The sequence below is a fragment of the Eleutherodactylus coqui genome, chromosome 8, assembly GCF_035609145.1.
Source record: "Eleutherodactylus coqui strain aEleCoq1 chromosome 8, aEleCoq1.hap1, whole genome shotgun sequence".
Classification (NCBI taxonomy): Eukaryota; Metazoa; Chordata; class Amphibia; order Anura; family Eleutherodactylidae; genus Eleutherodactylus; species Eleutherodactylus coqui.
The window spans coordinates 197,453,623-197,466,358 of record NC_089844.1 but is presented as its reverse complement, the minus strand read 5'-3'; the positions used below and the strand labels follow the sequence as shown (position 1 = coordinate 197,466,358).

The 12,736-nt window shown below is 50.5% G+C and overlaps 1 protein-coding gene across 4 annotated transcripts in view; it reads left to right on the top strand.

Annotated features, from left to right (window-relative positions):
* PIKFYVE (phosphoinositide kinase, FYVE-type zinc finger containing) overlaps positions 1 to 12,736 on the top strand; it is a 201,609-nt gene that overhangs the window by 120,029 nt on the left and 68,844 nt on the right. For all 4 annotated transcript variants that reach the window (XM_066577221.1, XM_066577220.1, XM_066577223.1 and 1 more), the window contains 2 exons: positions 2,994 to 3,084; positions 10,182 to 10,239. In XM_066577221.1, coding sequence (XP_066433318.1) covers positions 2,994 to 3,084; positions 10,182 to 10,239 — 149 coding nt within the window. The remainder of the gene's footprint in view (positions 1 to 2,993; positions 3,085 to 10,181; positions 10,240 to 12,736) is intronic.

The window sequence follows — 12,736 nt, the reverse complement described above, 5'->3', positions numbered from 1 at the left end:
CCACTGGGGTCTGGTGCTGGGGTGTCACGGGGTGGAGAGGTGACCACCGGGGTCTGGTGCTGGGGTGTCACGGGGTGGAGAGGTGACCACCGGGGTCTGGTGCTGGGGTGTCACGGGGTGGAGAGGTGACCACCGGGGTCTGGTGCTGGGGTGTCACGGGGTGGAGAGGTGACCACCGGGGTCTGGTGCTGGGGTGTCACGGGGTGGAGAGGTGACCACCGGGGTCTGGTGCTGGGGTGTCACGGGGTGGAGAGGTGGCCACCGGGGTCTGGTGCTGGGGTGTCACGGGGTGGAGAGGTGGCCACCGGGGTCTGGTGCTGGGGTGTCACGGGGTGGAGAGGTGGCCACCGGGGTCTGGTGCTGGGGTGTCACCGGGTGGAGAGGTGGCCACCGGGGTCTGGTGCTGGGGTGTCACCGGGTGGAGAGGTGGCCACCGGGGTCTGGTGCTGGGGTGTCACCGGGTGGAGAGGTGGCCACCGGGGTCTGGTGCTGGGGTGTCACCGGGTGGAGAGGTGGCCACCGGGGTCTGGTGCTGGGGTGTCACCGGGTGGAGAGGTGGCCACCGGGGTCTGGTGCTGGGGTGTCACCGGGTGGAGAGGTGGCCACCGGGGTCTGGTGCTGGGGTGTCACCGGGTGGAGAGGTGACCACCGGGGTCTGGTGCTGGGGTGTCACCGGGTGGAGAGGTGACCACCGGGGTCTGGTGCTGGGGTGTCACCGGGTGGAGAGGTGACCACCGGGGTCTGGTGCTGGGGTGTCACCGGGTGGAGAGGTGACCACCGGGGTCTGGTGCTGGGGTGTCACCGGGTGGAGAGGTGACCACCGGGGTCTGGTGCTGGGGTGTCACCGGGTGGAGAGGTGACCACCGGGGTCTGGTGCTGGGGTGTCACCGGGTGGAGAGGTGACCACCGGGGTCTGGTGCTGGGGTGTCACCGGGTGGAGAGGTGACCACCGGGGTCTGGTGCTGGGGTGTCACCGGGTGGAGAGGTGACCACCGGGGTCTGGTGCTGGGGTGTCACCGGGTGGAGAGGTGACCACCGGGGTCTGGTGCTGGGGTGTCACCGGGTGGAGAGGTGACCACCGGGGTCTGGTGCTGGGGTGTCACCGGGTGGAGAGGTGACCATCGGGGTCTGGTGCTGGGGTGTCACCGGGTGGAGAGGTGACCATCGGGGTCTGGTGCTGGGGTGTCACCGGGTGGAGAGGTGACCATCGGGGTCTGGTGCTGGGGTGTCACCGGGTGGAGAGGTGACAATGGGGTCTGCTGGGGGGGATGTCCGGGGGCGGAGGGGGGGGGGGGGGGAGTTCTGCTGGGAAGGACTAGAGCTATTGGTTATAGTGAAGTCCATCCTCATCGCCAATGGGTACATAGACATTCTGGATAATGTGGCATCACCTTCCCTTTGGTAATACTTTGGTACAGCTCCATGTCTCTACCAACATGACCGACCACCATGTCCTACAGCATGCAGTGTGGAGAAGCAGAATGTCTGCAAACTTCATTGGCCGGCCCAAAGTCTGAATCTCCATCCCATCGAGCGGGACAAACTAGAACTCTGTGTCCATGCACCCAACACACCCATCATCCTCCCATCACTATCTGAAGCTCCTCCAGGAATAGATAAATCCCTTCACACATCTATGAGATTTTGGTGGAAAGCCTACGAGGGTTACTGCAGTCATTGAGGCCAAAGGTGGCCAACACCAGATTCGAAATCTGGGAATAAAATGAATTTCCTTCCTTTCTGTGCATCCATATACTTCTGTCAACATGCTGTACATTTCGTCGGTAATACAGGCTCCTTGCTCAGAGCTGAAGCCTGGCATCCCCTGCCACCACGCTGTGTGAAAGCATTGTCTCAGTAGTTTTATGCTTGAATGACCCTTATGTAATCCGGCGGCCGCCCTTCTTTGTCTGAAAGACTCTGTAAGCTGCATTTTATAACTATCCAAAAGCTCCAAATCTCCTTCATGTTTCGCCTCTGAGAAGGCGGCTGCCGGTCTCACAGCTGAATATCATGAACGGACTCCTCACTTTACAAATGGCTGCAGTTCCTTATAGATAAGCATGCTCACCACTTGTTGCGGCAGCCATATTGGTTACTCTATTAGAGTTAGACTCTTTGATGAAAATCTCAGTTTTGGTGGTTGAGGTTTTCTGTACTTTCAGTTTCTGAGAACTCAGAGGTGACGCCCAAAATGGTGTTCTAGAATTTCCTGTTGTCAATTTTCCAAAAATGGCCACTGAAAGTGAACAGAAAAGGCCAATATCTCTGCAAGTAAAGGAAACGCGATCACCCAACTGTGAGGGTAACTAATGCTTACTAATATATAGGAACAGCTTTTACCTGCCACATTGATCATACTTATCACCTGCCCTGGTAATGTCGTTTCATAGCATTCTCAATACTAGTAGGAGGTAGGATGAGAAGAGTACTCTCTTTGTGATGTGACAGGGGTGTAGCCAGTGGGCAGGTGGGGCATGTGCCCTGGGTGCAGTCAAGACTGATAGGGAGGAGGGGTGCCAGCCTAGCAATTTAACCCCCTGCCATGGAATGAATCTGCTTCTGCAAGAAAAGGACATTAGTCTTGGACAAACTGATCTTGTTCTCACGCAGATGGCTGTAGCTCCGCTTCTCTCAGGGCTGCAGACATGATTTTGGTGGTGGTTTAAAGCCATGATTCTTGGCATTTTTTACAGCTTCTTACGTTTGAAAGTCGGGTCAGAAATATTGAGCTTATTGCTGTCGTGCCTTGTGCAGAGCCGGAGTGTTTTTGGGGGGGCTCCTTGCTTCGGGAAGTGAAGACTGAAATTTTGTGGGGGGCCAAACTAATTCTTTGCTGGAAAGCCTAGCTACGTCTGCCATGTATAGCCTCACATCAAACGTGACGCCATCTGCCTAGAGAGGCTACTTGTGCTCGTTCCTCCCCGTTACCACTGGTTGTGGGCAGTAACCTTACGGCAGTATTTTAATGTATCCCTCTTCTTTATTGAAAGGTTACAAGAACTCTTCCAGCAAGAAAAGGGCCGGAAACGACCATCGGTACCCGCGAGTCCCGGGCGGATGAGGCAAGGAGAAGAGACCAAGGTAACTAGAGCTTGCTCATATTGTGCTGTGGTCGGATTAACACGGGGATCAGAGTTTAGTTGTTTTAGCCCAGGCAGCAGCGTTGCATCCGTAGCAGAGCTTGCTGGCCACGCTGCCGCCGCTGGTTATGTCGTGCTGGAGACGGTCTACTTGGGCGCCGTTAGTCCTATCGCACCTCCTCCTTTTGCTCTCTCGGTTGTATTTCATCATTCTAGACTTGCAGAATCAGTCTGACACTTGTATTTTTTGCTTGATTGACGGAAGGTGTGCATCATTAGCGGTCACTGGATGTCTTCTGCATTGGCCGGCGTCTATTAGGAATTAAACTGCGGCTTTCATCATATTGTGCAGACGCTGCTGTGTCTTCACTGACAACTCGTTCCGCACAGATATAACACGGTCTTCTCTGGAAGCGCCGCCATGTCACAGAGCCAGCGGTGCAACAAAGGCAACTAATGAGAAGATTGGATGTGGTCCGCGCGCCCCATGATTTCTGCTGTCTCAGCGCTTCCTGGAACTGTCATATATGTGATTGCTGCTTCCCTGGATACTATAGTAAAGGCATCCCTAATGCTCCTAGCTTAACCCCTGAAGGACCGCAGTGCTTCAGTCCTACAGGAACACTTTCTAGCGATGTTACCTTACTGTTGTGGTTTTTTTTGTTTGTTTGCATTGTTTAATAGGTTTTTTCACAGAATTTTTTTATTTTATTTTTTTATTTCATTGTATGAGGGTTGATGTTTATAAACCTTTTTTTTGTTTGTTTTTTTTTAAAATGGCGACTGTTTAGGATTGTGTCGCCTGTTTTCTCTTTATATGTATTTCTATTTTATTCTGTGACTTTTTACTCATTTTTGTAACTTTTTTTAACCTCTGACATCTGGGGGATGTTACAATGTAACTTTTTCTTTGTTATTTTGCAGTTTCCTACTGTAACTGGGGCATCCATGGGAGCCAGACATCCCCCTAGTATGATATCAGAAACCAAAGAAGTGGCAACGTACAGCATACACACTAACCACGTTAAATAGTGCAAGGTTCTTGGTGTCATATTGGCCCATCCACCAGCGTCCAGGTGACCGCGCCTTCAGATGGGTGCTAACGTAATACCAGGTCGTCTGTCCTTAACCTGGGAAAGATGATTTAATTAAGTGATATACCAAGACCCTTGCATTATTTCACGGGTTAGTGTGTGAACTGTCATTTGGTATGTTTCTGATGTATTTTGGGTGCTGTTACCACTCTTTTGGTTTCGGCTTCTATGTTGCAGCTGTATAAGTCACTGAGACAGTAGGTCCCCCACTCCTCTTAATCAGTCACTGTAGAGAACCTAATAAATTTGTATTTGATTTTAACTAAAACATAGCTTTTATTAATACTGAGATAAAATGGAATAAACAAATATACACTACTACATACAAGAACTACACATTTGTGACGTCTATGGACATCACTAAAAACTATGTCCCGTCTGAGAGCTAGACACTTTGATATTAAAGTTAACGTGTCAATATATAGGGACGTCCCATCCAGTGAACGTGGGTGTTTGCAAATTAGTGCTCTTTCACCGCTCCGCTTTATCGTATATCTGGCCAGGCGTTTCTGCTCAGATATAGTAGACCAGATGCTTATATATAAGTTTTGTTGGTTAATGCTTCCAGAGTCAGGGCATAGAATAAGGATACTGGACTGGACTTGTCAATGTTAGTAAGTCTTGACCAATTATATGTCAGTACTTCAAAAGATATGCCTGCGGTAAGTAATGCGCCTGTACTTTATGAATTCATCACTAACTGCCGCAGAACAATAGCGTCTTCTTATGAGGCTAACCAGATATGGTTAATGCGTGGACCTGAGAAAAGCGCAGAGATCCAAACGCTTATTTCGTAGATCTGGGAATTGTTTTATAAGGATCGACACGTTTCTTCAGCCTGATTTGATGTTTTAGGCTGGTTCATCAGGATCGAAGGATGCCTACTAGTGGAAGATGATTAACGGATTCCACTTGGTTATTAAAGACGTACCATCTCAAATGAATGTACCCTATGGGGAGTAGGTGTAGATATGTGTTCACTTCACAGAGGTGTCCACTATAACATGTCTCCCTGTAAAATAGATGTATTGCTTAAGACAATATAGTTTGGCTATTCTAAATTAATAGTTGCCAATCCTTAGATAAAGTATAGCTGGTAGCTGGTTAGCAGGTTTATCTGCATGCTTAGAGTACATAAAGTAAATAGTATATGCAAGCGCTGTATATAGATATTTATTGTGCCTTGCATACGTCAAACTCTCCGTGCCATGCATATATAGTCCCCTGCTATTCCTCACCCCTGTGTATCACCAGGTCATAGGCATATTCCTGCTATATAGGGTATACTGGAAGTTAGCTACAGTCTATCCTAGATATCCTTTATTATATAGATTCGGCCCCTACTGTTTTTTTGCTAACCCAAGACGCCACTAGTGTCCCTTATTTATTTATTAAGTGCTGCCCCCTATCTAGCTGGTATGCTTAGAGCTCGACATGTTATGTGCTCATGTCCGCTCTGACACTCCTGATGTTGCAGCCGTGGTTTAACGTGCGCCTATAGATTTATATTGGCCCGCGCTGGATTCTCCTCCCCTTTTTTATTGCGTGCCTAGTATATTAGTCACGGTCAGAGATTGGGCTGCAGTCTAAGACCCTGAAGCTCTGACATGGTGGGGTCGCTGGCAGTCATGTGATCACTGGGTCCCACGGAGGACGTGGCTGGGCGGGTTCCTGCATTCCCTACATAGAGCTGATTGAATGCTATGGAGCCTGCAGAGAGGAAGGCAGACGTTTGGAGCCGCTACTATCTGACAGCGGAGGACCCGACCTACTGCTAGATTGCAGGGGCTTTAATCCCGCTTTGTATTCTTACTATAGATCCCTAAGGCATTCATAATTAATCTTTAATTATTAATGGATTTTTTAAATTGCTCTCCTCTTGTATACGGCTGCAACTAGTCGGGCATTAGACAGAACATTATTACTTGCATGCTGCATATTCTACGCTTGTACCGCAGTGGCAGATGCCCACATCCGTATAAACAGCGCTGCAGGGGGCACCTGGGTATTTGGTGTACATGGAGGCGCACCAACAGTTGGCTGAGGATGAGGAGGATGGATTGTTACAATACAGGTCCACCTACAGCAAGTATTTAGTCTGTGCTTTTGATTTTCAGTTTCCCCTCCCCTAAGCCTTTTATTCTCCTGTTGAAGTAGCTGTGAGGGTGTTTCGCGGGACAAGTTTTTCATGGTGTTGTTTGCCATATAATGTACTGAAAAATAAAAAAAATGTCTAACTGAAGTGAAATGGAAAAAACAAATTCTAGTCCGCCATCTTTCCAGGGTCTGGTTTCCATGGCGTTCACAATGTGACACAGATGCCCTTACATTATTCCGCGGGTCAGTATGATTACGATGCCAAGCTTAGTTTAGGTTCTTTCCTCTACTACTTTAACAGAACCCCAAATTACCGCTTTAGCGTTGGGTCGTTGGCTGCATTTGCACTCAATGATTAGTGTTCATCTTCGCTCGTTCGAATGATTTTTAGAGCAGTACTTGTTCTGTGTAAAAGGGCCCTAATTCAAGGCGGGGGGCCAGGAAGTGTTAGAAGAGATGGGGAAGGGGTATACAGGTGTGTTACAAGGGATACAGCAGCACGGATATCCTTTGTACCTGCCAACATTTTATTTAGCATATTTATATGACTGGCTTTTGTTTTTCTTTGGTAACAAGTTTTATTAAATGTTAACCAGGAAGTATGTCGGGTACAACCTAGTGTGATTGCATCATATACCATATTGGTTACATCACCATTCCATATATGTTCTGTATGATGAGAACTCTTAACTTATGTATGAACTTCTTCATCCAAGAAATCACTAATTCAGAGATGGCCTGGCCAGGGCCGACCCACGGAAGGATGAAGAGGAAGGGAGAGTAGTCAGGATTGAGAGGGGTGGGGAAGGACGGGGGTCCTATCTCATGGGGGGGGGGGGGGCTCTGTGGTTGTGTTTATAAATGGTACTTTATATGGCGTTTGGGAGCCACTGTTTTAGGAAGGGAGGGTGCAGTTTTTCCTTGGGGTCCAAATTTCCAGAAACCCTTCATGTCCATCTTCGACGACTGATGTTCATTTTTCATTAAATACCAATCCATTCTGTTTTACCGCTGAGACATCCAGTGAAGCCCGTCTCCATGAGGGCGATGATTTGTTTTGTAGCTAGGATATTAGTTTCACAGAGGCCGATATGACGAGGTGTTTGGCTAATGATATTGTGCATGATGAATTTTACTAGGAGTATATTTAATTCACAAGAGCTCGTTGGGTAGCATGAAGAATGATGGACCAGCAGTATCTGTGTGTTGGGGGAATAGGGGGTTGGATTTACGTCCTTGTATGGGGGCACCTATATGTTCCTTGTACGCAGTGGGGAGCATTGGGTTAATACATATCCTCCAGTGTGGGGGCGATGGGTGTAGACTATATTTCCTCTTTTAGAGCTGGCGGGAGTGAGGTGGGGGATAGACCATGGGCTATGGGGTCATTAGTGATGACTAGTGGTTCACATGTGGAAGACATGGGTGTAGATTACGGCTGAGATACAGAACGGTAGTTGTCCGCTGGATGGTGGTTACAGATTACAATGCCTAGTAGTTGAGAATAGAAGGGTATGACTGATTGCAGTGCTTTGGGTGGTGCGCACTAAGCCAAATATCAATATTATGGGGTATATTTGCTGTGGTGTAGCATTGGGTAGTACTGCCATATGAATTGCCTGTTGCACTTGGATCTTTTATTTTTATGGAACTTTGAGGATCCTTTTGAAGTTCTTGAGCCCGGACCTGAGGATCTTTTCAGATGCATGTTGAAGTGGGGTTGTGAGCCGTTGTCACTCTGCTGATGTGTGAATAGTGATTACCTTTTAATGTGACTTTCCACTGGCAAATCTGAAAATCCATGTTAATTCACACCCAATCCATCTAGGAATATAGCTCTGGTCAGTTCTGGCCTTAGGTTAGATGGCACCCTGTGTGCAATTTTTAGGGCATGTGCCCTTTCCTAAGAACAAAAATGATACATTGCGCTGATGGACGAACTTACTTTTATTCTGCTTGTGCATAAACTAACAAAATAGCAACTTACCCAAACTAGAACATCTCAATGAATAAATACTGTACCAGAATCAAGCTCGTAACAGATACGGCACCAAAACCAAGCTTATGACAAAAAAGCCCCAGAGCCAAGCCCGTAGCATAAGGACGGGGCCAGAGCCAAGCCCGTAGCATAAGGACGGGGCCAGAGCCAAGCCCGTAGCATAAGGACGGGGCCAGAGCCAAGCCCGTAGCATAAGGACGGGGCCAGAGCCAAGCCCGTAGCATAAGGACGGGGCCAGAGCCAAGCCCGTAGCATAAGGACGGGGCCAGAGCCAAGCCCGTAGCATAAGGACGGGGCCAGAGCCAAGCCCGTAGCATAAGGACGGGGCCAGAGCCAAGCCCGTAGCATAAGGACGGGGCCAGAGCCAAGCCCGTAGCATAAGGACGGGGCCAGAGCCAAGCCCGTAGCATAAGGACGGGGCCAGAGCCAAGCCCGTAGCATAAGGACGGGGCCAGAGCCAAGCCCGTAGCATAAGGACGGGGCCAGAGCCAAGCCCGTAGCATAAGGACGGGGCCAGAGCCAAGCCCGTAGCATAAGGACGGGGCCAGAGCCAAGCCCGTAGCATAAGGACGGGGCCAGAGCCAAGCCCGTAGCATAAGGACGGGGCCAGAGCCAAGCCCGTAGCATAAGGACGGGGCCAGAGCCAAGCCCGTAGCATAAGGACGGGGCCAGAGCCAAGCCCGTAGCATAAGGACGGGGCCAGAGCCAAGCCCGTAGCATAAGGACGGGGCCAGAGCCAAGCCCGTAGCATAAGGACGGGGCCAGAGCCAAGCCCGTAGCATAAGGACGGGGCCAGAGCCAAGCCCGTAGCATAAGGACGGGGCCAGAGCCAAGCCCGTAGCATAAGGACGGGGCCAGAGCCAAGCCCGTAGCATAAGGACGGGGCCAGAGCCAAGCCCGTAGCATAAGGACGGGGCCAGAGCCAAGCCCGTAGCATAAGGACGGGGCCAGAGCCAAGCCCGTAGCATAAGGACGGGGCCAGAGCCAAGCCCGTAGCATAAGGACGGGGCCAGAGCCAAGCCCGTAGCATAAGGACGGGGCCAGAGCCAAGCCCGTAGCATAAGGACGGGGCCAGAGCCAAGCCCGTAGCATAAGGACGGGGCCAGAGCCAAGCCCGTAGCATAAGGACGGGGCCAGAGCCAAGCCCGTAGCATAAGGACGGGGCCAGAGCCAAGCCCGTAGCATAAGGACGGGGCCAGAGCCAAGCCCGTAGCATAAGGACGGGGCCAGAGCCAAGCCCGTAGCATAAGGACGGGGCCAGAGCCAAGCCCGTAGCATAAGGACGGGGCCAGAGCCAAGCCCGTAGCATAAGGACGGGGCCAGAGCCAAGCCCGTAGCATAAGGACGGGGCCAGAGCCAAGCCCGTAGCATATGGCCGGGGCCAGAGCCAAGCCCGTAGCATATGGCCGGGGCCAGAGCCAAGCCCGTAGCATATGGCCGGGGCCAGAGCCAAGCCCGTAGCATAAGGACGGGGCCAGAGCCAAGCCCGTAGCATAAGGACGGGGCCAGAGCCAAGCCCGTAGCATAAGGACGGGGCCAGAGCCCTTATTTAATGGTTCTTTTTAAAGCCAAAAATATAGCAACTGACAACAATTTAGCAGCGCGTGGAATTACCCAGTAAAGCGGATAACGGCAGTGATGTGATATAACGAGTGATACTGGCCAGACGTGATGCAGAGCAGTGAGCTACCGGAGCTCGCCGCTGTCTAGTGGTGCCATCGTGCTTACTGGGCATCACAGTCAGTGGCACACGGGGATCCCATTACTTATTGTCTGAGAAGCTTTGGGAAGACTAGAAAAGTACTTCTCTGAACTGCGCAGGTGGATTACCGTACAGACCGTTTGGCGTTCGGCTCTTCCAGCGCTCATAGACGCTGCAGCTAACACATCTCTCTCTTTGATCCGCAGGCTGGCGGTCTGGACGCTTCTCCACGCAACTCCTCTCCTGCACAGAACGGCGACAGAGGTTGGTCATGTCTATTCTTCCTGTGTGAATGTTTTACAGTGACGGCGGCCATATTATACTGATACAAAGGTGCATGGGCCGGTATACAACACCTCCCTGCATCATGCAGATAGGTAGGATGCTACACAGGAGCAGATTACTGATGCACCTACCACACGTTGGGGGGCTACTCAGTATTATGGCCCCTTTTACACTGTTCGGTATTGAGCGATTGTTCATCGGTATACTGTAACCATGTACCTGTCTGCATCACGCTGGGAGGTGTCCTGTACCCGTCCGTGTACCTCTGTATTAATATACCAGTTAGGTCGGCCACTGGCAGAGATTATTGAATGGATTTGTCCTTGGGGGTTGTATTGGCTCCTGCAGCCATGCGCCTCTCTTCTGACTAACCGCTAAGTAGAAGGGACTGCACCCGCTTAGGGTTATAAAGTGCATCTTATTTAAAAGTGTTTTTATTAATTTTCAATACTCAGTTGTACAATCATTTTCAAAAACATTTCAGCAGCCTCTCTTACTTTCTTGCTCATTAAACTTCTTGCTTGTACTTAATAAAGGTTTTCATCCCGCCCACCCCTGCTAGTTACGCTTGTAGTTGCTTCTAGTAAACTATTATGAACGTCTTATTCTAAAACTTTGTAACATCATAGAAGGGAAAAGGGGTAGGAGGGGTCTAAGGTGGGTTAGTAATGGGGGGGGGGGAATATTTGAGACATGGGGTAGGGGTTGGTCCCCAGCCTTGCCTCGGCATCCCCTGGGCCCCTAATAGGGGGGGTGGCGGGGGTGCGGAGGATGGCAGTTGTGGACCGCGCCTAATTGTATGCGCCTGTTGCGCAAGGGTCTATGAAACATTAAGAGAGATGGGTGTAGGACAGGGGAGGGGGGGGGGGGGTTCTTGGCTCCGGGGCTGTTTTGCACCCTTTCAGGTTTGGTTCTAACTAGGTAGTATTCCACTTACCAACCATTGGTCAAATCTTGGGGAGCTACGAAATGTTAGCCAGGGTTCCCATGTGACATGATATACTGGATATTTCGTGTCGTCTCGTGCTTTCAGTTCTTCCATGCGGCCTATTTCATCTAGAACGGTCACCCACTGCACTTTGGTAGGGGGGTCCTGGGATCTCCACAGTCTGGTTATCACCGTGCGCATCGCTAGAAGATAGAACCTAAGAGAGCTTTTCCTATTGTTTTTTAGTGACCCTGGGAGGATCGATAAGAGGGCCATCTCAGGGGTCCACACATGGGATCCCTTGTTCAGCGCATTGTACAGTGCTTCTATTTCCCTCCAGAGTGTCCTAACCTGGGGGCATGACCACCATATGTGTGAGAGTGTGCCAGCCTCTCGTAGGCATCGCCAACACCGGTCAGACACCCCCCCCTCCGTACTTAGCCAGCTGCACTGGTGTTCGGTACCACCTCGTTAATAGCTTATAGTTAAGTTCCTGGTGGCATCTTGAAATCGTCATTTTGTGAGTCAAGCATATGGCTTTGTCCCATTCCTCCTCCGGTATTTCCCTCCCTAGTTCTCTCTCCCAGGCTCTCCTGTGTCCCCCTCCGGAGTCCAGTCCCTCCCCGGCAACCAAGAAGCCATAGATCGCGGAGATCTCTCCTTTGGACCTCTGAGGTTGATCACATAGCATTTCAAATTGTGTGTTTGGTGCCGTCAGGCCTGATATTGGTCCCAAGGATCGTATATAATGGCCTATCCGGTAGTACTGGAGCCACGCACCTGTCTTCTGGTTCCCCACCCCCAGGAGGTCTCCTAGCGGTTTTAAACCCTCTCTATCCATCACGTCTCTGACCCTGGGGAACTCCACATCCAGATCATCCAGAAGGGGTAATCCTGAATCTCCCTGAGGGAAGTCTGGGTTCCCTCTCAGCGGTGTCCACGGCCCTGGCACTTTTACCAGCTCGTGTCGCGTCCCGAAACCATCCCATATTTTCAGCAAGGAATTTATGAAGGGAGAGACTCTGAAGCCTCTCCTTCCTAACCCGCTTCACAACCACGCAAGGCCCCTAATTCGCCCTGCCGTTGTCTCCCTTTCCAGCTCAACCCAGCGTTTAGTGGTCCCCGTGTGTACTAGGTCCAAGACTGTCTTGCATATGGCCGCTCTATAGTAGAGGAGTAGGTTTGGCAGTCCAGTCCCTCCTCTCTCCTTCCGTTGGGTTAGTAGTTTGTAATTCAGACGCGGCTTTCCCCCCCCCCCCCCCCCCCCACAAACCGCGTCACTGCTTTTTGTAGTTTGATGAAAAAGTTCCGCGGCACTCGTGTGGGCAGGGTTTGATATAGGTATAGTATGCGTTCGTAGTTTAAGCTGTACGTTTTTCCGGTGTCCGCAGGGAGAACCACCCCTAAGTATTTGATGTTATCTTCTTTCCAGCTCATGGGGGTCAGATGTTTAAGTTGTGCCATTTCTGATGCCTGGAGTGTAATGCTTTTTACTCAGGTTGATCTTAAAGTTACTAACATAACTGTATCTTTTAAATTCTTGTAAGA